At 39.6% G+C, this 27341-nt stretch overlaps 1 protein-coding gene across 2 annotated transcripts in view; it reads right to left on the bottom strand.

Moving 5' to 3' along the window:
- Nucleotides 1-26572, bottom strand: part of FAM91A1 (family with sequence similarity 91 member A1) — a 33039-nt gene extending 6467 nt beyond the window's left edge. Inside the window, exons 1-19 of one of the 2 annotated variants that reach the window (XM_069005441.1) lie at nt 26417-26572; nt 19279-19363; nt 18427-18578; nt 17558-17615; nt 15893-15960; nt 14563-14676; nt 12589-12679; nt 10191-10253; nt 9017-9123; nt 8264-8302; nt 8047-8159; nt 7023-7141; nt 6495-6607; nt 6211-6297; nt 5653-5785; nt 4818-4966; nt 4225-4359; nt 1958-2071; nt 968-1040 (exon numbers count right to left, since the gene is read on the bottom strand). In XM_069005441.1, the coding sequence (XP_068861542.1) occupies nt 968-1040; nt 1958-2071; nt 4225-4359; nt 4818-4966; nt 5653-5785; nt 6211-6297; nt 6495-6607; nt 7023-7141; nt 8047-8159; nt 8264-8302; nt 9017-9123; nt 10191-10253; nt 12589-12679; nt 14563-14676; nt 15893-15960; nt 17558-17615; nt 18427-18510 (1660 nt within the window). In that variant the 5' untranslated portion in view covers nt 18511-18578; nt 19279-19363; nt 26417-26572. Of the gene's footprint in view, nt 1-967; nt 1041-1957; nt 2072-4224; nt 4360-4817; nt 4967-5652; nt 5786-6210; nt 6298-6494; nt 6608-7022; nt 7142-8046; nt 8160-8263; nt 8303-9016; nt 9124-10190; nt 10254-12588; nt 12680-14562; nt 14677-15892; nt 15961-17557; nt 17616-18426; nt 18579-19278; nt 19364-21118; nt 21293-26416 lie in introns of those variants that run through there. The other variant, XM_069005440.1, reaches the window with a different exon arrangement.
- Nucleotides 26573-27341: the final 769 nt, after the last annotated feature.

The raw sequence follows: 27341 nt of genomic DNA, 5'->3' as shown, positions 1-27341 counted from the left end.
AGCAAGGTTCAGCTAGGAATTAGGTTTCCAGCTCTTTCAGTGCCAGAGTCTTTCATGGCAAATTCAATGCAAGATATATGCTTCACATCTGAAATTCTGAAGAATTAGAATATAGGATTAGAGCTTAACAACAAATTTTAACACTGAGCTGTTCGTGTCAGGACTTGAGAGATTCTAACTTCAGGGTTTCTTCCACTGATACTCAATGAAAAACCAGACATGTCAGAAACAGCAAACATAAAAGTAACAAATTTTGAACCAAGTAAAAACTAAATGAGGAAGTTAATTTTATTTCTAATTGGCCCAGACTTTTCTAAGTGGTAGCTTAAAAAATTTTAGATTTTGTATCTGGAAATTCACACTTTTATGGCAGCTCTCACTTGGAGAGGTTATGGCCTCAACTATGCAAAGCTTCTGTCCTACTCATCAAGGAGTTTTGGGAAGATGTTAATTCCTGCCTTTCAAAATCAGTTGAGCTAGGCAGACTTTGAAGGCACAGATTTTGCTATTAAAACTTTTCCTGGGGAAGAAACCTCCTGGTAGTAGGTTCCTGGTGCTAATAATCAAGGTTTGTTCAGTTTTGTTCTCACCTGTCTAACAGTTAGGAAATGCTCAATGTAATATAAGAATAATTATTTATGCAGTTAATAAATATGCTAGTTAATAAGTAAGTATGCACAAAGAAAGATTTAGAGGTATTTGTGGAAGTTACTTCTTTACATGTGTGTTAGGAGAGAAGAGAGGCCAGAAAACATATTCTAATTAGGTCAGAGAAGATAGAAAGGGGAAGGTGATACCTCTAAGCTCAGAACAGACTTGTCAACCATTTAAAACTTACCATTTTCTCATATGACTCATAAGATCAACAAAATTTGTTTTAAAAGGATTATTGCAACCTTACTGCACAAGGTGATGTGCAATAGATGCGTAATGTAATGTAGAAATTACACAGAAGATGATCAGTTACCTCCCTGTTGCTCAGCTTCATCAAAAGGGAAAGGTATGTGCATTGTTTCTCCCATTCCATGCATGCCATGCCCCTGAACATCAAGAAATTAAATTAGGAACAGAAAAAATACTCATCAGCTTAGCTCAGTCTTACTTGTGCTCCCTTTTAAGGAGTACCAGCCAAGTTGATGAAACAAACAAATGGAGGTATTTATGCATTAAAGGTCCTGATTAGCAGAAATAATTGAAGTACCCCACCTACCCCCTTAAAATGCATGTGGTAAACACAGTGAGGCTAAGTTTCACTGAAGAGGAGCAATTTTTCTCTCCAATTACTGGCTACAAAAGTATTTTCTAAAGGCTGAGCACTTCTGGAGCAAAAGGGAGCTTCCACCCCTGCATACAGAACATTTTTCAGCAGTCACAGGCTGCTTATAAGTTGGCCTTTGAGATTGTGCAATTTTATGTTTGTAAAAATATTAAAACATCTGTTTATTTAAATGATTAATTCAAAGACTATTTCAGCTGAACCAAAGAAATTGTTGAGGAAGCCATTTTACTTCTCCCAAATAGAAAAATTCAACCTATTCTGCTGTTTAAACAGCATGTTTTGTTCATACTTTACTGTAAGAGTTAAATACCAAGCAGTCTGAAAAGGTGCATTTCTTCAGTAACAGTTCATAATACCGGTTGGTTACCTTGTGTCACTGCTGTCTAAAAAGCTTGTGGGCCCCTTGCCTTCATTCCAGTTTACTATCTCCCCTACTTTAGCTACCAAAACTTGTTATGCTTGCCCACAAAACAGTAACACATACATAATGTGAATTCAGTCCAAAACCCGTGTCTTAACCGCCACTGAATCACAGCAGCACTGCCCACAGAAGTTAAACATATTTTTCAGCTCTTGGCAAAAGTGTAGCTCTTCTACATTGTTAATAGCCTCTACCATGTAACAGCTTAACTCAAAAAATTATGCAGGTTTTCATCATTTATACAGAGCACTCTGTACCTGAATTAGAACAGCAGAATGTGTTAAAGCATCATTCAACATTGTGAGCACATTTGAAGTAGGAACTACTCCTGGGTCATGACCCCAAGACGTTATTAGTAAGCGATCATAACCCTGGAAGAGAGAAATTAAAAGTGTTTATTGTAGTAATGAATTATCTAAGCACATTAAGTGAAATACAAGAGTTAAGCATTAGTATATTGTTACAACTAGGAAGTTACCATAGGTAACTACAGCTCTACAGTGTTGTACTCGGAACCAAGGATCAGTCATGTTTGTATTCCTGGTAAAGACAGAAGTTTGCCAACCTCAAAGTTAAGATGCTATTCTGGACAGGAAGTATCTGCCACCAAGTCCTGTAGAGCTACATGGCCATTGCAGCAGCCTTCTAGCAAACAGGAGATGAATATAATCCCACATAAATTTCAAGGAAAATATAAGATGGATAAACTAACACTCCCAGCAATGAACAAAGATAAATCAACCCCCAAAACATTTATCAAGGGCAGGGTGGGAAACAGGAAGACAAAACCACTAATTAATTTCCTAGTTTCTCAGTTTTCAAGATTCAATTCCACTGCATCTCCATAAGATTTCTAGAAACCTCTTGACAGTTCCCTAAGAAAATGACATTACAAAACAGCAGCAGGAGAGAGCACTCATATTCCCACAGAGGAAAAAAGTCCAGACTGGGAGATCATTTAGTTCAAGAAAATCTGTCCTATCAGCACACTGAGATTCATGCAATATTGAAGTTTTCCAAGGCTACCACACTGAATGCTTTTTTACTAATAAAAGTGCACAATCCATACATGTACTGGTGGTTTAAACTAATGACAGACTAGGGTTTGAATCAAAGTCATCACCAATATCCTTACAAAATGCCTTCTGGTCTAGAAGACTTGATTCACTTAATCCTATGTGATCTTACAGTAAATCTTAGAAACAGAGGTATGTACAAAATTTTTGAAATCATAAAGGGAAGGGACACATGAAAGGTTTGAGGAATGGAATCTACAAATCCTAGTGCTAGAGAGGACTGCTGATGTAGGTACACCAAAGAATGCAGTCCCTCTCTGAATGTCTCCACACCTTTCTAATATATTTAGCTCCTCAAGAATCTACAAGATGAAAAAAATGAGATGAAAACTGTAGAGGCCTCTCTGCGATTATAAACCTGAACAATACTATTTTGTAAATTCCACTGTAAGGAGCAAAACCCAAACACTGCTAAATGCCCATGGCATTTCAAATCAAAGTCAACACATGCAAAGATTTTCTGGTTTGGGCAAATTTAGAAGTTGTCATGGCCACTTCCACCTACATTTGTCTACTATACAGAATATCCAGCAGTGCTCCTTTTTGGTACTTTTGTCTTTATTAGCATCTCAGAGACAGAATGGCAGAAGGCAGCATCTGAAATTTTTCAGGCAGAAGTTGATCACCTGTGCTGTTTTCTGGGACTCCTTGCCAAAGCACTGTATGGATGCTAAAAAATTAGGTGGATTCAAGGCTGGAAGGAATTGAGGAAATCAACTCATCAGTGCAGAGCCAAGAATTTGAGTCACAATCTCTGTGTACAGAGAATCACATGCAGCTCAGGGAGTTCCAAACCAGAACATGCAGGAGAGTGGAAAGGTCTTACAAGGAAGTATTACTTAATGTGCTGCTACTCTCTGCTTCCAGACACTGCTACAAGCCAGCCTACGGGGCCAGGAAGACCTTTTTTCCAACCTAATGCAACTTCTATTAAATTATTCTGTCACTTAAATTGCAGGGAGAATTACAGCCAATAACTCCAAAGTCTCCAGCACAGATTTGGACAACTGGAAGTGATCATGATAGCCATCTTCTAAACAGGCAGAATTATGTGTAGAAGTGACGTTTCTTGCACAATACTAAAAAAAAAAAGCACAGTATACTAGGTCTCCATCTTTTCACACTCTCTTCTGCATCTTTGTAGCACTCTCTGTGGATGGGCTAACAAACCTCAATTCTTAAGACTGCATACCACATTTTACACCAGACTTGATAGGGGTGGCATTAAATATACTGGACTCTCATTCTGACAGAGACATATACAGCATTCCTTTTTCACAACCTTGAAAGAAAACAAACCAAGATGCTACATAAAACTAGCTTCTAGAAAAGGAACATCATCTACAAGGAATTGTACCTCTGGCTTCAACTGTTATCCCTAAACAGCATACAGCATATCTTTGAAACACTTGGAGAAGGAAGGGAGAATAAATCCATGCACAGACTACCTGAAAAACATCTGGAAGTTTTCGAAGACGTGTTCCTTTAGAGAGCAACAGGGAGGGTGGTCCTTGTCCAGTTATATGGTATATATACAGTTTGAACCAAACTGAACTGACTTCTGGTATTGCAGGCCCAATATGCTGAAGAGAGATTATTCAAGAAATTAGAAATAACTTCATATTGCAACCATCATACATACAGATTTAATTTAAGAAGCAACAGTTTTAAAGAAATAGAAATCCAGTTTTTCAGTACTGAAGTACAAATGTATTACTCTCTACTGACTATATTCTAGGTACTTAGTCCAGTGATACAAGACTCTTCACAGAAAAGTGATAGTATTTTCTATTAATCCAAATTCAAGAACTAAAATATCTGTCACTGACACTAATTTGAACAGAAAAACTGTTAATAAGTTAAACAAACTTAATTTACTAAATATTCACGTTTCCCCAACTTAACATTTTTTATTAGATTAATTACAGTGATATTCTACACGCTAATAATTTTGTCACTTTAAAAGGGACATCTAACAAATGTATCCAAAAAAGCTAATAGGAAGGGGGAGGGGGAGACAAATCCCTCAGCATTTTTTCACCTGGGGTGTACAGCTGCTAATAGGTCGAATTTCATTGGTGAGCGGTGCCATGGAAACCAGCAGAGTGTAATTTTTGTTGAGAACTCTGCTGCAGGTAGCTGGATCCAAACCGAGCAAACTCTCACATCGTAACAAGTCCAAGGGGAACCCTATGTTCAAAATGCAAGATTCTTAAATTATCACTTAAAATGGAACATACAAACACAAAGCATGATTTTAGATTTTCTATTCTCTGCTAAGCCATGAGTGCAGTATTTTCCACAATGAAGTTTTAAACAATTGGGGTGAATTTTAATAAATCTGCACAAAATTTTAGCAATTCTAGGCATACAGGGTTGTCTGAGACTGAACTAGTTCCTCACCAACTAACTGAACCCAGGAAATAAACACAGAGGTACCGAGGAAGTTAGACCTAAGTTTAAAAAAAAAACACTAAAAAATTATCCCCATTAGAAGAATACATTCATTTTCATGGCTTGAAAAATATTTCTTTGACAGAACAGCTGTGAATTACTCCTCTGAAAAAATTACTCCTCTATATGGCTTCCAGAAGCACGTGATTTGAAACAATCTCTTTCTCAAGTCCAGCTTGTCTTGCCTTTATTACACTTTAATCTCTTGCTCTGGATCTTAAGTGCAAGCCTTGTTAACCAAATCCGTCATTCAACAAGCAAACCCAGTAACACAGTCTCAAAGGATGATGAAAAATATTTCAAAATATTTTTAAGCAAGTAGGATACTGATTGCTTTCTACAAAAGCAGCAAGGGCAGAAAGCTGAGTCTATGGCAGATAAGTAAACCAACTAAGAAGGATTTCTGAAAGTGCTCACAGTACCATTATTTGGCTGATCAGGCTGCACAGCTTGTGCCCCCAGGTCTTTGTTATGCCGCAGAAACAGGATCGTGTTTCTTAGCGTAAGGGCGTGATCAAAGTATCGTTGTGCTTCCCCTTCCCCTGTGCTTTGAACCTAAACAAGAAACAAAATAAATGCATACAAGTGGCAGGTTGTTTACATAAGCATCAATTACACCAAAGGAAAGATGAACAAATTAGAATTCTAAAGCTTTGTTATTGAGTAATAACTCTGCAGCTTATATCCAAAGGTGATCTACAGCAACTATTAAATGAAAAGCAGGTCTTGGCCATGCTAGTGGGACAGTCAAAAAGTACACAAAGACAATATCTACATATCAGAACCATGATTCAGTCTTTAGGCAAAAGGCCTGAAGTGTCCAGTCATCCTGACTGGTATGAAATGACAGAGCAATTGACAGCACTGCTCCTACCTAATTCTACAGTTGTCCTTCTAGATTTATCTTTAGAAGGTGGAGTTGGACCCTTTAACACTTCAAGTGCTGAAAAAGCATTTTGCCCAACATGTTAACAACTTACCTTTTCCAGCTCCACCAAGAAGCTGTCAAGACTCTCATCTGACAGTTTCCCAACTTCAAACATTGTGACTGCATGACTTTTCAAGTTCTGGAACAACAGAACAAAACTGTCTTCTTTGAGAAGAGAATGGGCAAGTAAAAGTTATATTAAGCAAACTACTTAAAAATAATAGAGATTTTTTTAATATTAATTTTTTAAATAAAGCTGTATTATATTGATGTCAGAGTAATTTAAATCTCTACATATTTATTCTTGGCATAATACATCAAACAATTTGGACATACTGGTGAGAGATTTCCCATCATTAGAAAGGCTGTAAGGGTAGAATCAAACAGGAAGGCAATGCGCTTCGTGTGTCCACTGGACAGGTTCAGGCTGCTCACGCTGGCTGTTTCAGCTAATGGACAACAAAAAGGAAGTAGATGATCACATCTGTTTCATTTAAAAACAGTATCATCAAGTTTAATTAAATCTAATAACAAAGAAAAAAATACGTTAGTTATCACCATACCAAGTAAAACAAAATTCCCTCCTTACTATTAAACTACTGATTAACTTAATTCAGAAGTTGGTACCTTTGCATCAATTTATATCCACAATACAGATCAGTGTCATCTTCAGAAAAAAGCTATTTAGCTAAAGACTCTTAAACCAAGGAGTAGATACCACCTCCCCCACTGAATAGTCCACATGACAAAAGGATCTATATAGTCTGTGTTTAACTTATTTCTAGACCTCTTTACAGCCTATGCTACTCTATAAACATAAAAATAATTGATCCTAATGTATTGAAATTTACTATTAGTGCTAACCTGGATCATCTTGACTGTTGGTATCTGTATCTGTGGCTGATGACCCAGCTTCCTGTATAGGACTTCTGTTTTCCCCACTGTCCCATGAAAGCAGCATCTTCTGAGGATCCAGAGTACTCCTATTAATGTGAATTAAAATCCACATCTATTAGTCACTGCAGCACCAGAGAAGTATCTCTGCCTTCCAGTGCTAGTAGTCCATGCACAGGCATACCCAACACATGCCTTTCAGTATGTCTAAGCCCTAAATCAGCCAAGCTTAATAACCCTCAGGGTCCTGCTTTAGCTTCAGCAGAAAGGCTTATTGGGGGGTTGAAAATACCAGATTGTAAAAAGACCCAAAAAATCAAACCACCATAATTGAAGAATCCAATGGAAAAAATCTAATCCACTTTGTTTTCACAGTCTGAAAAAGCATTAAAGAAAACAGGCATAGCAGTAAATTTTAAATGGCTTAGCAGATATTGAACTAAAAGCACCTGACAATTCTTAACTAATCCAAGTTGGCATTTCAGCTTGGAGAACTCTTTGTTGACTGGTATTATCTGCCCTTTCCTGGGAGTGATATCGATGCACAGGTATGTGAGAATGTCACTGACAGAATTGCCATGGTTCCTTACACCAAACAAGTGATCTTTACGCACATATTCACTGCCAGCAGTGCCAAGAGCCACAGCCTCCCTAATAGCACACTGACAGCTGTTACTTCTAGCCCCAGGAGTGTAAAACAAATGCACATTCATCTACTGGAAAAGTGAGCAACTAGGTACCCAAAGGTGAAAAAGCTAGCACTAAGTAACAGCACCAAATGGAGTACTCTGAATTTACAGTCTGAATTACCATTCCTCATCCTCAGATTAACATGAGGATCAAGCATTCTTATCATTATACACATTAGAAAGCCAAATGAGATTTGTTATTGCAGAAGTCAAAAAAAGCAACCAATAGCTTTAAAATCAGATGCTGGTTCTAAGTTTTCCCTTCAATGAGAAAAATAAGCCTAAGAAAGAGTAAAGACACTTACTTCAGTCTGTTTACTGAAGGAACATTCTTCCATGATGGATGAAGATTATCCAGGTTTATTACTTGGCCCTTCTTATGAGCAAAGCCTAACCGACAATACATGGACACAGCATTCTGCAGGAACATACATACAGAGTAAGGAATTGCTGTATGAAACCAAGGTTGCAAGACAGTGAACCTTCTGTATCCAGTTAAACAAATGCATAGCATACACATACCTTTACTAAAGATAAGTCAATCTCTAACACATTTGCCAGCTAATAAAAAAAAAAAAAAGACGAGATGAGTCAGCAATACAGTATTAACAGGGCATGTAATTCACTTTTTGGTGGGCTTTGGCACCTTTTTGTTGGTCTTATATCTAAACCTAGCCTGCACAAAACCTCATAATTTTCCCACTTGAAAGCATGCAAAAGAAATATGAGGCTATCTTCAACTTTGTAATTTCTAGGCTAACTATGTATGTATCATTTTAGGTTAGTCACGTATGTCACAAGACATGCGAAGAGAAAAACAAATCCTGGATACATTTAATGGGTATTTTTCAGATATTTATTCACCAAGTTTTGAGAAGACCTTATGAAAACATATTTCTCATACTCAAACTATGCTTACGCAGAAGCTACGTTCCTACTTTAAGCCAACACCCTGTGTGCTTTCACTGCCAAAGAAAAAAACTACTTGAAATTTTTTATTTCACATTAGCAAAACAGACTTTGTTCCAGTTCTAACTCATATAAAAGCCTACTTTAGCCACCTCTGTGTAAATTCATTCCAGCTAATGGAATTGTTTCACTGAACTGAAGGTATTACTTCAGGCTTATAAAAGCTACAGGTTGGATCTTAAGCCTGGCAATATGTCTAAACAAAATCACTGTATATCAATCAGTATCCTTAAGTATTTTTAGCAGTGTGCTTTGGGCCATTTTCAAGTATTTCTATCACCCTGACACAGGGTAAGTTTTACTTACCTCTGCCACATTAGTATGTTCATCTATTGAAACAAATATCTTGTACAGGAGTGTTTCAAAGTAATCACCTTGCACTCTGTTCATCACAAAACCTTCCAGTGGTGGCACTGAAAAAAGAATCACTTTCAAAATTACAATTAGGTAACTTATTTTATTGAACTGAAACTGTACTAAAACAGAAAAATGAGTTTACACTTCAGTTTTCATGGTACCTGCAATTTTGAGGATTTCCCAGGCACAAAGAATAAAAACCTGAAGACAGTATATGAGGTATTTAAAATTCCTCCATGCCTTAAGAAAGTAATGCCTGTCAATATGTTTTCTTATAGACACTAAAGCCACTCTACCTGGCATCAAAGCCTTGCACTCTCCAGCTCATCAACTACAGATAATTTCCAGTGTCCAGCCAATAAAATGATTTTGTAATGTGGATGGAGACTAAATCACTACTGTGATTGGAGTAGGACACAAAAAACCCCACACCACCAACATACTCCAGAACTGAGACTTCCAAAGCAATTATCTAAGCAGTAAGTCTCTTGTATTTAGAAGACTTTCACTTAAATGATCTCTATACAGCAATGCCAGGTACTTTTGCATGACCATGTTCCAAACAATTTATGCCTTTGCAGATTATAGTGAATTCAGAAACCCCTGAGAGCCATCACGGCATAACAAGCTGTTCAAAGGGCAGCCCACATGCTGTGCTAGTTTAAGCTCCTACACAGTCCCCAGACACAATCCGTGACTAATTGAGATGACAATACCCATGAAGAATAGAACTGGTATCTATTAAAACCTTACATCTGTCTGGAAAGAAGTCAAAAACCCATATATGTTTGGTAAGTTAACTACAATTCTCCATGCTATTCTTCCTTTTCATTACAAACTTATAGGAGGGTACTTATTAATTCATGCCATGACTCTCATAAAAGAATCTCATCTTACCTAAATATATGTTCAATATAACCTGAGAATTCAAGTTGAAATAAATTCTACACACAATAAAAACAATGTTTTAATAGGGTTGAAAACATTTAGTCAGGAAAAAGTTTCACAGCACATGGACACAGACAAGCAGCTTCCAAGACAGAGAACTACATGAAACAATTGAAAGGACAACTGAAAGGAAACTGAGTAAACACAGGTATAATAACATTAAATATTTACTCACCTGCTATACAGCTGTCATCAGATATTGGTACATCAAGGTAAATAAATCCTTTGTTATACAAACCTTTATAAATAAAAGGACACCATTTTAGAAAAAAAAGAAAAAAAAAACATTTTCCAAAGTACTGAAGATAGATAGAGAGCAGACTTCCCCACCAGCCAATTCAGATTTTAAAGTAATTTTTCCTAATAGCCTCCCCAGTAGGATATTTCTTTGCAATGCACAGGTCAATAAACCACACCTAATACCAACCAGGTGTTACCCTAAACCAGAGTTCCTCACTCATAGCCTGATGCAGCACGCTTGGAACTCTACAAGTACTTCCAGGACAGCACAGCAAAATGACCACAAATTAAAGCAACTCCATTTAAAAAAAATGAGCACATATTTTCCTAAATGTTAACTCAGTTTTCACCATCATCACTGTACTGTCAAGAAGTGTGGTTTTTATCCTGAATTGGCTTTGTCAGCTGAGGATGCTGGCTACCTTTGGCTACTCAGGCCAGAACTCACACACTTGGTAGCAAGGATACAAACTAAAACACAGTTCTGGTGGTCTCACACATCCTTGCCACACATCTTCACAGAAAGTATTTACACAACTGCAAAAGTAAATTCTGGTACATTTCAGCACAATGCATTAGCAAAGCTGCAGCAGATACAGACAGACACTGCATACAACAAGGACAACAATATGGTAAACATTTAAATTGCACTTTCCCGGCTTGAAACTGATTTGAGCACTAACCAGCTAAACTCAACTGCAGACAGAGAAGATAAACCAGTAAGAAGATTTTAAGAAATGGAAAAATAATTACAGTATGGTTATTTTTAGAGTCTGAGGTTTGTAACAGGGATCATACAATGTTCTGAGCTAGAAGGGACTCATCACGACCATGGAGTCCAACTCCTGGCTCTGCACAGCACACCCCAAGAATCACACCATGTGCCTGAAAGCATTGTTTAAATGTTTCTTGAAAATTAATACTTTAATGGCAAGGCATAAAGCTGAACTGCACAGCATAAATAAACCAAATTTACTGTCTGTGGTTCCTTTGGTGTTACCCAAGATCAGTCCATCTACACCACATTCATGACGGTGGCAGTGAAGTTACCAACAGCCCTCAGGTGAAGTGCTACTGAAAACCTGAAGTGGAACTGTCAGGATGTTTCATAAACACATAGAGCTCACCTACAGTAGGCTCACCTACACCTCAACCTATACATCTATAGTGTATTTAGTTAAATTACCACCCTCAATCAGATCTTAAATAAAATGTCTGCATTGACCCATCAACTCACTTGGATTCACGCTGATTCACTGCTCAGCACCGGCAGTAACACACTCAGCTTTGCAAAATGATGTGTATGAACAAAACAGCTTTAATGGGTCAGGATGACATTACAGATCATCAACATGCTAAGTGTGCTTTACACCGTCTCTCCTTCAGATTCAGCTCTTACAATTGATACAACCTTACCTACACACCTGAAATGTACTGGTTGCAGCATAGTTTGGACTCAGCAGTCCTCTTTGCCCAGAAAATATGATCCTTCTCACAGTCTCACTACTTTAATTGTCTGTACATTGTTTTTCCACACATTAGATCCTTCTAAACCTACTAAACCTGAGCTGTAACACTCTCCACAAACAACAGCAGGCCATTTATAGAGAAGGATTGTGAAGTGGTTTTGGAATTCAAATTTTATTAAGCCCTATACTGTTTCAGATCTCCTCAAGAGCATGAATTTCATCTACTTCACTTTTTGAATTGTTTTGTTCTTCTCAGTAACAGGCAATGAAATTCTGCCTCAATTTCTTATTAAAAAACTACAGTGGCAGGTTTGAGTGCTTGTAGTAAGCCAAACCCTTACAGACAAGACTTTTCAAGGACGATTTTGTCAGTGAATTTTCATTCCCTGATTTGTCTATACCTACTACTTGTTACGCTAAAATGGGAAGCCAGTAACAGCTGCAGATTTCTGTGAAACAAGACAACCCCATTTTATTGTATTAAAATAGTAGAAAAAGCTAAAAAACTCTCCTTTGAAAAGCAAGAAGTGCACTTTAATTACTCAGGATTACCAACTCTAACATTTTTAATTTTAGTTTCTCTTGTTCTCATCTACATTCTCTTCCCCCACAATCTTTACTGAAGGTTTCAACAAAAGAATTTGTTGACTCAAACAGTTACAGAATAATAAGAGAGCTGCTAATTGTTCACCATTAAACAATTTACAAGATCTAGACTGCAGTCTGTACAAGCTTTTGAATATTTTCCTCCAATTCTCCTTTATGCCTCAGCTGTTTACATCACCTTTATTCCTAGTTTCCAGACACTCCTCTCAGAATTTCCTAAGCAAAATCTAAAATCAGAAATGTTCATTAAAAACTTACTGTGAACTACATTGAAGTCTAATGAACCAGCAAGTTGAGGACCTGAATCAATTATCTTATCAATAGCAGACTTCTCTGATGTGGTACAAATCTAGGTTAAAAGAAAAAAAGAAATCACATTAGTTTCTTGTAGAAATGAGTCTATGCAACTTAGTATCACTCAAAAAACTCCCAAACACTTAAGCCTCAAATCAGTCACAAGTAATATAAGAGTATAGGGAGTAACCCACATTCCTAACCAAAATATTCGCACTGAAGAATTTAATGCAGTTCCAGTTAAAAGTCTCCAAATTTTTTAGCTTGTCCCCACATGAAATTATGCATGCTCTAGGAAAGGAAATTAATTGCACAAGAATTTGGCAAGTGAAGTCCACAGTATAACAGATTTGCTCTTTAAAACTTCCACACTGAGTATTCAGCCACACAACTGGAATCATCCTAGAAAGAGGCCCATTACAATATCAAAGTAGTTGGCTTCAAGTTAACTACCCTGGGTTGGTGGGATGTCAGAATATGAGTAGCCTAAGATATTTCAAAAACGAAAATCCATCACTGCTTTAAATATGTTCTAATCTAAACAAAAACTTCTAGAGAAGAAAATAAATCCAGATCAAATTACTGTAAAAAAACCACCTGTGAGAAATGAAAGCTGAATGAGGATGAAACATTAAGTCATCTCACAAGCTTTTTATGTGCAAACAATGAAAAACTAAGCAGACAAAAAGAACAGAAACAATGAAAATACGCAACAAATCCACTGCCCTTCTGTGCTGCAGTGCAAGTGGCAGTGGCCACTGCAGCAGACCATTCAGAGGACTGCTGGACAGGCCTCCAGAATACAGAGGTCTGATTCTCACCCTGTGGTTAGTGAGTTCCCATGTTCCTAGTGGTTCTTAAGTTTACATGTTTTAAGTTTATTGGTTCAGGAGTTCTCCACCCAGTTTTATGTATAAGTTTATGTTTATGTATTTCCAAGAGTTGCTTATGTATTAGTTCTGGAAAGTTCTCCCTTCTTCGATGCCCCATTGGTCTACTCATATAATTCCCTCCCCTAAATTATCCCCCTTGGTTATTCCCCTGTTATCTCCTCCTCCTCAGTCGATCCCCATTGCAACCAGTTTTCCTTCTGAAAAATTTCTGCAGTGGTATAGTTCATTTGAGATAGTAACAAAGAGCATTTCACATGCACAGATATTCATTTAACTTTACAAAAACTGATCTGTATAAACTAATAAAATAAAAATAATAAAAATAATTTTAAAAATGTGCTCTTCCCTTTGTTCCACCCCCGTATAAAATGCTGTGCTTTCCCCTTTTTCCTGGTCTTTGTCCCTGGATTTTCCACCGGCAATAAACCAGCTGGAACCTACACAGAGACCCTCTCTGATCCTTTGCCTCTGACAATGCTTTTACATCACCTTTTTTGGGGCTTGCTCCTTGCTGCAGCTGACAGCTTTCCCTCCTTGCTGCAGCCAGCCCCTGCCTGTTGCAGCTGACAGCTTTCCCTGCTTGCTGCAGCCGACCCCTGCCTGCAGCAGCAGAAGCCAAGGACATCTGCAGCTGGACGCTGTGCTGCCTCGGGCAGCCCCAACAGTGCCAATTCTGATACTAACTACAGTGAAGTTGAAGATTCAGTCAAAACTGACCTGTCAGGGCTTAAATATGAAATTTGAGAAAACTTATTTTGTTCCTTGTTCCCTACAAAACATATGATTGTGCATATAAGTTACCACAGACTGATTAATGCAAAACCACCTCTACACTGTACATAGTGCAGAAAGTACAAAGGGGAGAGAGGGCAGAACATGACAAAGAAAACATCACAATTTCCTTTAGTTCCAATCTGTATTTCCATAAGAGAGTTGCTGCAAGTCTTTAACATAATCTTTGTCTATTTCACACAAAAGAAAGCCTCTGCTTTCATGGACTATCAGTATTCACCCAGATTTAGAGATGCAATCCATACTACTCTACCTTGATGTCATCCTCAGTGATGTAACCAGCCTGCACGACCCACCACGCTTCTATAGAGATCTCTACAGGCTTCACGGGTAACAGATCATGGGCAGTTTTCCTTCTGAAAAATTTCTGCAGTGGTACAGTCCATTTGAGATAGTAATAAAGAGCATTTCACATACATAGATATTCATTTACCTTTATGAAAACTCATCTGTATAAACATCCATTTTTAAGTACATTATATTCACAGACTGGAGACACACATACTATACTGTTAGTGTTGTCATTTAGCAGAAGTTTCCTCTCTCAGATCACATGGAAATAGAAAGGAAAAACAAAATTTCTATCTGATATTGTTAAACCTTCCCAAAAGCTCATCCATATTTTAAGTGTTGCTAATTAAAATCCACACTATTCCATTATATTAGGATCAAGTCCAAATTTAAACAATTTGTGACATTTTCTAATTTGAACAGGTAAGAGAGCACAAGTATAGAAATAGGGTATTCTAAAGAAGTTCAGTGATTTCAAAAAACACATTTTAGGAACATATTTTATTTACTTAAAGGGACAAAGTAAAACTTTCTCGATAAGCACAGTGCTAAAATATACAGTGAATGTCAGTCCAAGAAAGAAAAACTGGAAGATATTGTTTATTTATAGACCTAAATAGTTTCTCTTTCATTGCACAACCATTACTTTTTGGTTCACTATCAGGTGTATATTTTGGTAAGCTCACTTTCAGTTAAAGGACTGTGAAGCTACTGCAAGAGCACTTCTGAGTTCCCTGAAGAAAGGAAGGAACTGTTGCAAACTAAAGGCCCTGCTTCTATCAACAGCCATCACAACATTTGCCACGTGTGCTGTTCATATCCAAGGATGTCTGTGCACTCATTAGCACTGTCTTAGAGACAAACTTACACACTGCAAGGATTTACACCTAGATAGAAGACTGCTCCACAATAAACTGTGATCTCAACTGCACACATAGGAACATGGAAAATTCTTTCAGAACCAGTATCATTATTCCCTGCTTATAGTGGCCAGGAGACATTATTTATCTGGTATCCCAAAGTACAGCTCCAAAAATATAAGATTTACAAAAATTAAAAAGTAGTAATTAATATATATGCCTTTGCTATACTTTGATTTTAAACCAAAAAGATCTTTACTAACATGAGGAAATGTAATATAATTAACAATACACTACATCATACTCAATTAGCCACACTATTAAACTGACCAGGGCCAGGAAATTATTCCATTCTGCATTTCCTATGAAATAATATGGGAGAGAGGGAGGGAAGGGTAAGAGAAAGAGCGAGAAAATTAAAGACAAACTTACTTTTGAAGACCTACATTCATTCATTAGATCAATATACTGGTTTCTTCCTATGCCAAGAAGTCTTAGACCTGAAAAATAAGTAAGGTTTTATTTCTCTTAAGACAGGTTTAAGCTGAAGATATATTAAACATTCTTCAAAAAATCAGATCTACTTCTATAATAACCTTTTTAGTTACTCTTACCCAAAATTAAAGGACAGTTAGAGGAGCTAAATTCATTCCATATCCCCATTCATTCACTGGGTACAGGTTACATAAAAAAACAACAAAAAAGAAATCCCCTATCACTCCAGTCACAAGGTAGCAGGGAATAATCCAACCCCTTTTCTCCTACACTCACATCAACAACTTCAGATTAATAGTGATAGTTTTTCTTTCCTCTAACAAAGCCCATGCCATGCACTGGATTAGAAATCTAAGAATTAGACACAAAGGGCCACTTAATCTCCTAAGAAAGATGATCAAGATTTACTTGAATTAAACTGAATCAAAATTTAATTCTATAATCTCTAGCCTTCAACCATTAAAGAACCCTGAAGAGATAGTAGAAAACTATTCATTAGTTTTAAGCCATAGTCTGTCTCAGCTTTAACTCCAGCTTTCTAGTTCAACACTAGATTTATGAAAAAATGTAATTAAGGAAGTTTAAGTCAATTATACTGCAGTTACTAACCTGCAGCTGTGGTAAGATAACAGAATTGTTGGGGGGAGCAGAAATCAAACAAAAACAGTAAAGCCTTTCCCTTCTTCATACTCCTGACTAATACTAGATTTCCAACAAGCAAAATGGTGCTGAGGAAAGTTCTTCCTGATCTGTTTCCCTGCTGTGAACATTACACAGAGGCTAACTAGTAGTTAACTGACAATATCCTTCTAAAACCAAAACCAACTGTTTTCAAAAGCTGCAGGTTACTCCTCACCTCTCTACACACTATCCTTAAAAAGAACTGCATGAATGTATACCACAGGCAAGAAATTAAGTGTTAACTATAGGTAACTGTTCAGTGGCTGGTTTGATTAATACCCTCCTGGTGCCATCAGTTTACAGTTTGCTCTGTAAGACTTCTCATTATTGATCTTACTCAGTTCTCCTATACCAGGTTCAAGGCTGTCACTTTCCTAATCTCCCCATCCCATACCAAGAGTGGTGTAATAGGTAAAACATCTGGCACATCTGAAATGTCACAAAATACTAGAGCCTTTTCCCTCTCTTCTCTGGTACATCATCCCTCAATCCACACTGATGCCAATTCACAGGAGTGTCAGCAGCCTCTCAGTGTCCTGCTAAAGTCTTCTGCCCAACACATGCCCCAAAAAGCACACTAGCTCAGTTTGCTGATGTACATGAGCTGGAAGTGCAGGCAAACAGGAATGCACAACAAGCAAGGACAGAGGCAAGGTTTTGCACCATGCCTAGCTGTGCTCAAACCAGCCCAATTCCAGTCCTGCCTGTACAGACAGATCACAGATCTCTGTATGAAGAGCACACACTCCTTAAGAGTTAAAAAAAAATCACTATTTATAAAGTTAAAAAATCACTATTTAAATGCTTTTACACCTTCATTCACATGCTCATATTCAAGCAAACAGATGCCCCCAAACCCTTTTTCAGAAGCTCCTTATTTCTAACTCACTGAAAGCAGTAATTCATCTAGGTAATACTTACAGTCAGCAGCAGTGAAGTTGGGTAAAGAATCATAGCTCTTTTCACTGTTCATTATATCCTTAAAAAGAAAATAAAACTTTTAAGTTGCAAGAAGAAAGTCATCGTTTCAGAGAAGCAGGTCCAAAATTCTGCCTGTCCTTTTTACTTTAAGAATGAAATGAATTTTAAACAGATCTATAAAAGCCAGTTCCCTTATCAAACTTGATAATTATTGACTAATCATTACACAGTAAGTTAAATACATAAAAGGTGAGACTTCTGTTTAATATAAGTTTTGTAAAGAAAAATGTTGGCTGAAAGACTAATAAACAAAATCCTGTATGTCTCTTCCCAAAAACAAACCAGCACACAGAATCATCAACAGTAATAACAGAATAAACAAACAACTAATCCATTATGTCTGCAATCACTGTATACAAAATAAAATAAAAGCACTTCAAATATCCAACAAAAATAAAAGAAGGTTGCCAGAGTGCTGACAGAAAACAGAACCATCTTTGTTCTCATAAAAACAGATCTGCTTCAGGCTTCTCAAAAAGCTTCCAGTATGGTTAAAATGAGGTATTTCTTTTACAGTTTGAAGTGAAGACACAACTGCCAAACATCAAAAGAGAGAGTCTGGTCTCAGAGCGAGTCCCATCCCAGAAACACATGACAAAAGTCCAGCTCTTGAAAGGTTAATGAGGCAGAAGAGAAAACACTGCAAGTAAAAGCACTTCTCCACAAACTTTCCTTACTGTTTCTTAACTTCTTAGCAGGCCTACACAAAACCAAACAAACTACCTGACACTGCCTCATACACATTACTGGGCCATTACCAACATCTCCAGACAGAGAATGACACCCTCCCACCACAGTTCTGCACTCACCTCCATTATGCCTGTGTAATAGGAAAATGGTGTTACCCTCAGACCTTTTACCATGATGTCAGACAAATGATAAGGGTACAGCATGAGATGATCTCGACTGTATTTTAACAGATCTTCATAATATTTACGTTCATCTTTCTTGACATGCTTAACTACAAGGGGAGAAAAAGTTACAATGTTCTATGACGTTCAACTTTTTTAAAAAGTGTTACAACAAAGGATTAAAAATAACAGAATGGCAATTGCAGAAAACTACAAGCAAAATAAAGTAGTGGTGCAAGGAATTCAGCATCCAAGAATTTCTATATATGATACAAGTCGGCTCAGAGACTTTAAGGAGCAGATTTATCTAAAAGGTTGCCAGGAAGTGGCCCATTGAGACAGAACTCGTGCCCGCTGTAGAAAGTTACCTTTCAGTTAGTGAAAGTATTTTCTGCTTTGGGAAGACAGATTCAGTCAATGTAAACTAAATTGAAAGTCTGCAAACAAGTCATAGCCAAAAGCTCCTGTGAGTCAGGGTAACTGTCTGCATCTCATCTAGTGACAGGCTTCACTAGTCAAATCCTCTCTTAACATCTCTTAATTACTTGGAAAATGGTAGCAGAACTACAGTAGGAATTCAGTTCCACCTGCCAATGCAGTAACCTTCAAGAGTGCTTTGCTAGAAAAGTTGCCAAATGGACTCAAAAAGTGAAGATTTTTCGAGATCTTTTATTATTTAAAAGCATTTGTTTTCAAGGAAGGAAGGAAGGACCTTTGAACTGGACTTTTTCTTGCAGTTTTACAGTAAAGACAAGCTTCCACACAGAAGACTGGGGCAGCAATCAGAAGTTACTTTTCTTTTTTACTCACCTAAGTTATTCCGGTATCGCAACTGATTGCGGATGCTGTAGAGTACAACTTGCCTTTCATATTCCCTCTGCGAGTTTCCAAGACCCTTGAAAACATAAAGGCCTTTTAACTGACTTGCACAACCCCCCACCTTTTAGTTAAACCACTGCAAAGTGTCTTATGAGGAAACATGTGCAGGCAGTTGTCATTGCTCAGGGAGTCCCCCAGCTGAACAGTGACAGTATCTTTAGTCTCTCTCTGAGTTCAAAAATACCTTTAAATAAGTCTCTATGTGGGATGCATATTTAAGCAATCATTTTTAGATTTTTTTTTTCCTAATACCACTCTGATAAAAAGGGAGCATCTGATTTTCAAATCAAAGACATGATTAATCAAACATTTACCAAGCATTCAGTGTCTTTCAGCCTTGAGAAATTACTCAGAATTAGTGTAGCACAAACCAAGCATGGTGAATTAGGTGAAGCTTTAGTTGCTGTACCTAAGAAACTTTTAACACACACAAAGAAGAAAAAAAAAAGTGGAACAGCTCAAGTTGCAGTTTTGCGGAAGTAAAACTATCAAGTGATCCTAGATCACAAGATTAAGGAACAAGCACAGCACATTACTTGACTATTGTGAAAGATGATAAAAAGAGAACTTTGGTTCATGCTTCAGATGCCTTATTTCAAAAACTGTCCCCTCAATATTCCCCATATTACTCTTCTACATCTGCAACAAGTGATCTGGGTTGTTTGGTTTTTTTCTTCCCTCTCTTGGTTCCCTCACTGATGCTTGTATTAAGAGATCCCTTTAAAAAAAAGGTACTTTCCTTCATATATGCGAAAAACAAGAAAGTTGCACACAAACTGCAGAATCAGGTGTTAGAAAAGCAACACCTGGTATCACAGACAGGGTCTGGAATTGATTAAATACCCAAAGAGAGAGCCAAGTATTTGCTCAAAGGACAAAAATATTAAGGACTATACTAACACTAAAGTAGACAAAACAGTATTCCAGAAGTTACACTAAAGTAAATAATGCAATAAATACTGGTATATTTTCTATCCTGAATCACAAAGACAACAATATGGCACTCAGCTGGATAGGTAAAGAGAAATCATCCTTCCTTCTCCCCTTACTGCTCCTGGAATTTCAAACTCAAGAAACTACATTACTCGTGGCCTGCAGCCACTACTCATCCTCTCCACCCTTCCTCTGTGCAAGAGCAGGAATTGTTTAACAGCATCTGCTTTAAAGCAGTGTAAGACTTTGGAAAAAGAACCTCCTCTCAACTCGACACAATACCTCCCCTCTGCTATCACAGGCCCATTAAATCCAGGCAATCAAAATTTCATGAGGTTTTCTTTTCCATGAGCCACTTGCAGCACGCAATTCTCTGGCTACCGAAACACGCGGCTGCACAAGCCTCCGAGGGCACCTGCCCTGGTCCGGCTCCCATCACTCACGGGTGGCATAAGGGACACCCGACTCAGCAGTTTTACACCTGCACAAGCTGAGCAAGGACCCCACATCCTCCTCCGGCCATTGGGACCCCAAGGCACCCCGATTCACCCCTCTCCTCACTGACGCCACACACACCCACACTGCCCGCTTCTCACACAGAACACAGATCGCTTTCCTATCCCCTTCTCCCCAGAGACACCACGCACACAGAGTCGCCCTTTCCCCACAGAGGGGCCGGGCACACCCCATATCCCCCTGTCCCCACAGAGAACCCCACGCCCCCTCGCCGGCACCCCACGGCCCCCGAGGGCCCCCCCGCCTTGCGCCGGGGCAGGCAGGGCCGAGTGCCCCGTATTCCCCCGCCGCTTCCCCGGGCCGGGAGCCCGGCAGCCCGCACCTGCCTGACGCTGGCGGGCAGCCGGGCCCAGGGGTAGTTGTGGCGGATGTGGAACTCCACGTCGATGTTCATGGCGAGCAGGCCGAGCCGCGGGCCCCGCCGCCGGGAGGCGCTCCGGCCCGCGAAGGAGCCGCTGCGGCCCGGGGCCGCCCTGCCCTGCCCTGCCCTCCGCCCGCCGCCTCCCGCCGGCGCCGCTGCCCCGGCCCGCCCCGGAAGCGCCGCGCACGCAGTTCCGCAGGCGGGGCGGGCGCTCGGCGCGGCGGCCACGGGGCTTTGGCGCTGGTGCCTCGGCAAGGCGGTCGCTCGCCTTGGCTGCGGCCCCCGACTGCCGGCTGACACTGACCGGGAACGGAGCCAAGCCTGAAATGCCTCTGTTGCCTGCTTGGTTCGGTTTGACAGCAGTGTCCTCCTAGTGCAGATCAGGTTACCCCCGGACAGGCGCGAGTGACTGCTCAGAGCAAGGGCTGCAGGGGCACAAACGAGTATTCCACGGCAGGGAATCACAGGATCAATTAGGTTGGAAAAGACCTCCACGATCATCGAGTCCAACCTGTGACAGAACGCCACGATGTCAAATAGATTATGGCACGGAGTGCCATATCCAGATTTTCTATAAACACCTCCAGGGACGGTGACTCCACCAACTCCCTGGGCAGCCCGTTCCAGTGTGGAATGGAATGGACTGAGTGAGGGAGATCATTGCGTTGAGCCGTGGCCCTGGGCTATCCCAGCTGAGTGTGCCCCGGTGTGCACAGCAAGGACTGAGAGCTAGCAGCCCTGAGTGCCAGCAGCATCCCATCCTGTGTGTACCCCCTGCCCGGCGTCCCGAGCAGGTGGAGAGTGTCACCAAGGGCGCTGCTTCAAGAAAAACAGCAGCAGGTGCCCCTCCTGATCTTAGGATAAAATTTTGCCTGTGTCGAAATCAGTGTCAAGCATTTTCTTACTCTTGGGGAATTGCTGATGTGGGAAGGGCTCTCTACTTTTAACACTATGAAACATTTTAGTGAATAATTTTATGTATAAAAAGAAAACAAAAAAGTGAGGTCCTGATCCCTTGTGCCATTCATTTTTCAAGGGTGTTTCCTGCATGCCCACTAATAACCTTGGAGCAGTGGTGACAGCTGAAAGGGGACCAACAGCAGCAGAAAGAAACTCAGTGCTCTGCTATGTTTGAGTAAGTCCCTAGAGAACTACAGACCCAGTCCTCCTCCTTCAGTATCGCTGGCATGTTCAGGATCCCACTTATGTGTACCTGTAGAGACACGAAGCCTCAGCCTGTGGACATGCCCCACAGTGCCAACACTGAGTTCCCTGCAGTAAGGAGCAGCTCACATGACCTCCAGAATCTATGATAAGGCCTCCCTGCTCATACCACAGACAGGATTCAGTCCAGGAAGAGTCCCAGCCTGCAAATCTGACCTCATCCCTCAATTCTTTTAACGCCAGTTATTGGGTTTCTTAAGAGCCCTTTTCTGTCACACCCCACAATGGTTTATAAATAAGCTATGAAAAGACATTAATAAAAAACGTGGTTTACCTTGCCCATTGCGACGTAAACCAGATGGTACAAGTCGTTGGCTGGTACTATCTGTTTGCTTTTGGTGCCAGCAATTAAGACACACCTCTAAATAGGGCAGGACAATTTTTTTCTTGGACGGTTCTCAGGTAAATTTTCTTGTTAGAGGCAGCAGCGCCTGAATAATATTTTGTGAGAATCCACACACTAAAAATTCAGATGCTCAGAATAACAGTAATGTAGGTAGTATTCCTATTCTATTAACATAATTAGTATTATATAATAATATTGCTATCATCTGCCTCAGACTTTTCAGTTTTAGGACTGGCAAAAGAGAAGAAAAAGCAAGACAATTACAAAGAAACTATTGACACAGAGTAGATCTTCAAAAAGACAGCGTAACTGAGCAGACCTGTGATTAGAAGTGAACAGTGAAAGTACTTGACGTCTAACAGGATTTTAATTTAATACCAGAAAGAGTACCATACAAAAAAATTGTTCTGTTTATTAATGAGTTTGAGAATTTGCAGACAATTGATTCAAATTCACTTTCTAAATGAAGGCCACAGATAAACCAGTCTGAACTCCTGCCCCTTCAACTGAGGTCTTTGAAGTTATAATCACATTGGTTTAAATCATGTCTGTAAAATAAAGTGAGTATGGAGGATCACAGTGCTGAGGTTTTTTTCCAAACCTTAGGCTATCATTATAACCAGATGCACTCCCTCCCAGCTCTGCTCCTCAGGATGGAGATAGATAGATAGATAGATAGATAGATAGATAGATAGATAGATAGATAGATAGATATGAGTATGATGTTGTGCAGTTTACAGTTTCTCCAGCTGACCCTTCAGGCAGTTGCAACAATGAGCAGATTGAGAAGATTTATCCTGGAACATGGGCACTATGTGTAGCCTTCTCCAGCTGTTTATGACTTTCCTTGACCTGAATTAGTGCTCATATGAAATCAACCCTGGTTCAGAGATTTCTGTCCCTAGTTTGATGCTCAATAGACTTGTATCACTGACTGTATACAATGACTATTCTCTTTTTTTTTTTAATCCTAGTCAGGTTGGTGTACACAACTGCTTACTTAAAGGCATTAATTTCTGGCAGGAATAATCTAATTGATAAATATTTTTCTTACTATACCTCCTATCTTTTCTTCCTGTAGAGAAAATTTGCTTCTCTTTTAATACATTTGCTTCCAGTTATTCTCAGCAGCCTTCATTCTTGAGATTACCTGCTCAAAATACATTACCTTTATGTTAACTGACTTTTCTAAAGTCTGCTTTTCACCTTACTGCAAGTCTTTTGGTTTTTTTCTTGCAACAAGATAACTCCATTACACTTTCAAACAAACTACCTTCAATTTCTGGATTTTCAAACAGTTCCTCCTTGTTTAAAAACAGAAGTAGCATTTTGGCATCCTCTAGTCACTTCCTCTATTTCTTGAGGCAGAAATTGATTTCCAGTGTGCTCATCAAACCTGATGGGCTGGTGGGGACCTGCCAGTAAAATGCAGTGCTCTGAAAGAGCGAGCTGAGCTGAATCGGTGCAGCTCTCCTCTGAACTGAACAGCTGCACTGAGATCTCCTACTCACATTCCTTCTGGTCCTGGCTGGCCTGACCAGCTCATGCCACCTTCACCAGCATTTGAAGAACATTTGCTCTCCAAGATGACTTTTGTCTCTTTCTCATGAGTGATTTGTGCAGCACCCCCGAGCCACTTATTCAAATTGGCAACTGTTGATCAGATCTCAAGATTAAATAGTTCCCAGGGAATTTTTCTTGAGAAATAGTGGTTTTTTGCATATCCAGTGGCTTCCTTCAAGGACACTGGAGACAATTTAATTGTAAATGCCTGGTTTTAGCCAAGTTTGTTGATTGGCTGAATTTTTTATTTAGGACTTCCACTCCAGTTTTCAAGCCCTTAAATTCCTCTTTAAAGGGAACACATGAAAGCATCAGTCATTCCTGCAGCTTATCCCTGTTAGCAAATGTCTTGGTAAACTTTTGAGAATCTCTTGGTCCCTGATAGTGTGTCATCAGTCTCTGGTCAACCTTGTTCCCCCATTTTGCCTTATCTGAATAAATCTCTAAATACTGTTAAGAATTCTTGTGCTGTCTTTCTTTCTGAAAATTCTCAGTCTCACTCAGGTTCAGAGATTTGCAGAGTTGAACAGGAGTGCCAAACACTATTACCACTGTAAAAGCCATTTCATAGCTCATACCAATGCTGTGGTCAAGGTTGGTGAAGGTATTCATTCTGTTGACTCTGATGTAATCCACAAGCTGTGTTTCTGTCACATAGAAATCCAGGTGCCTTCTCCAGGGGAAGTTCTGCGTCTTCTTGTAGACCAACAAAGCACAGTCTCACTGCCCATCCATGAGGACACACTGCTACCACAAATACCCTCTGCAAAAAGCTCAGTTTCACTTAGTTCTTACCTGTTACCACTTTGGTGCTTCACTATTTCACTTACTTCAGTAGACTGAAGATTTTCATTGCCTCTTCCATTTAGCCTCAGTTAAGACCCATCAGCTGTAAACAATTCTGTGGTTACCTTTAGAACAAAGACTAGCTTGGGGGTCGCCAGCAATGATCTCCAGAGTAGCAGTGTTCTCAGTCCAGGGCCACGCTGCAGCATGGTGTTTCCTACCTGGGAAAATATTTCATTTCCTTTTCACCTTTCTGAATTCTCAGACTGCCCCTGTGTCATTGCCTGGGCTATGTCATCTATAGGAGTATGGTCCTCAGATCTTCTACAGGGTGTCAGTCCTGTTATTTACAAATCTAAAAAGTACCATACAATCCTTAACTCTTGTTAACTGTACAAACTTTTAAAGTCCCAGAACATAAGCTAAGTCAACCAAATTGATCAGTGAGAGTAACATATAGTTTCCCTACTGATAGCCTACTTGCATGTTTAGATAGACCATTTACGTGCACAGCATGGTCTAGTAGGGCTCAATCAGGTGCTTGTTCTAAATCCTTAATTAGTTGCACCGTCTGGATTGCTGTATTTTACTCACAACCAGTGAAAGCAGTAGGAATGCCAGTCTGTATTTGAGCTTAGGAGTGCCCCTTGATCTCATGCTTGGTTTCCAGAGAAGCCCTGCAGTTGCTTTCCCTCTAACTATAGTATTTTCTGTGATATTGGTTGGGATGGCTTTATTCACAAAAATATCCTGGAAGAAGTGAGTAGCTCCCAGATCATTATAGGCCTTAATGATGCATTTGAGATAGTATGTCACTACAAATCATTGAATTCTGAACCAATTTTTTCATATTCACATTTGATTTTTGCATTACTTGTGTTTGAACACCATGATCAAAGCTGATCTTTTAAGTGTGTTTGAATGATGGGAAGGTCTTTGCACCTATCGATCTATTTAAAACCTAGAATAATTTCTACATTTTCAGTAATACAGTGGTTTTCTTTTTCGCTTTACAGAATCACGTAGATTTTTCCCCCTGAACTACTATAAATTCAAGTGTATTTGTTTTGGTTTCTTATTTTTCTCTGGGTATCTTGTGTAAGGTCTAAAGGAGGACCTTGGGTGGCTGTCAGAGGTCCACCAAGCTGCACTCCTGCTCCCCATCCTCAAAAGCACAAGGGGAAAGAATAAGGCGAAACAACTCATGGGTTGAGATAAAGACAGTGAGGATATTCACCAATTACTGTCATGAGCAAAACAGGTTTGACTTAGGGAAATTAATTTATTGCCAATTAAAAATAGAGTAGGATAGTGAGAAGAAAAGACAAAACTAAACACACCTTCTTGATCCTGCCCTTCTTCCTAGGCTCAACCTCACTCCTTCATTCCCAGCTGGTCACCTACTTTCCCCAAGTGGTGCAGGGAATGGGCAGCAGTGGTTTCAGTCAGTCCATAACACTTTATCTCTGCTGCTGCTTCCTCCTCAGAGTCTCAGGTCCTGCAGAAAGCCTGTGTCTGCATGAGCTCCACTCCACAGACTATCATTCCTGCCAGGAGCCTGCTCCAGCATCAGCTCTCCATGACCTGCAGCTGCCCCCAGGGCACATCCACCTGCTCCCATGTGGGGTCCCCCACAGTCTGCAGGTGGATCTCTGCTCCCCTATGGACCTCCATGGGCTGCAGGGGCACAGCTGCAGGGAGGCTGCAGGGAAATGTCTGCTCTGGCACCTGGAGCACCTCCTGCCCCTCCTTTTCCTCTGACCTGGATGTCTGCAGGACTGTTTAATTTCACATTTTTCTCATTCCTTTCTCACAGTTGCTGCTCAGTAATTTTTACCCTTTGTTAAATATATTATCACAGAGGCACCACCAGCATCATTGATGGGGCTCAACTTTGTCCTGGGGAGGGTTCATTTTAGAGTCAGCTAGCACTGGCTCTGTCCAGCACGGGGGCAGCCCCTGGTCTCTTTTCACAAAGGACACCCCTGAAATCCCCCGTCTACCAAAACCTGATCACATAAACCAAATTAAAGCAGTGAGATTCTGCTCAAAATGTTTTGTAGGAGCTGAGGGTCCCCAGTGGCTTATTAGATATCATTAAATTCCATAAAATCTGATATAAACCCTTCAAAGGAGGTATCTTTCTCTCTAACATGTTTGGAAAGGTCATGTTGGGTGCTACAATATTTTTGTGTTTTAAATCATTGTAATATCAATTAGATAAATCAGTATGTATAATATTAATGTTTACATTGTGAAATCCTG

The sequence above is a fragment of the Aphelocoma coerulescens genome, chromosome 2, assembly GCF_041296385.1.
Source record: "Aphelocoma coerulescens isolate FSJ_1873_10779 chromosome 2, UR_Acoe_1.0, whole genome shotgun sequence".
In the NCBI taxonomy this organism is placed as follows: domain Eukaryota; kingdom Metazoa; phylum Chordata; class Aves; order Passeriformes; family Corvidae; genus Aphelocoma; species Aphelocoma coerulescens.
The sequence above is the reverse complement of the archived record's forward strand: the minus strand, read 5'-3'. Positions and strand labels throughout refer to the sequence as shown.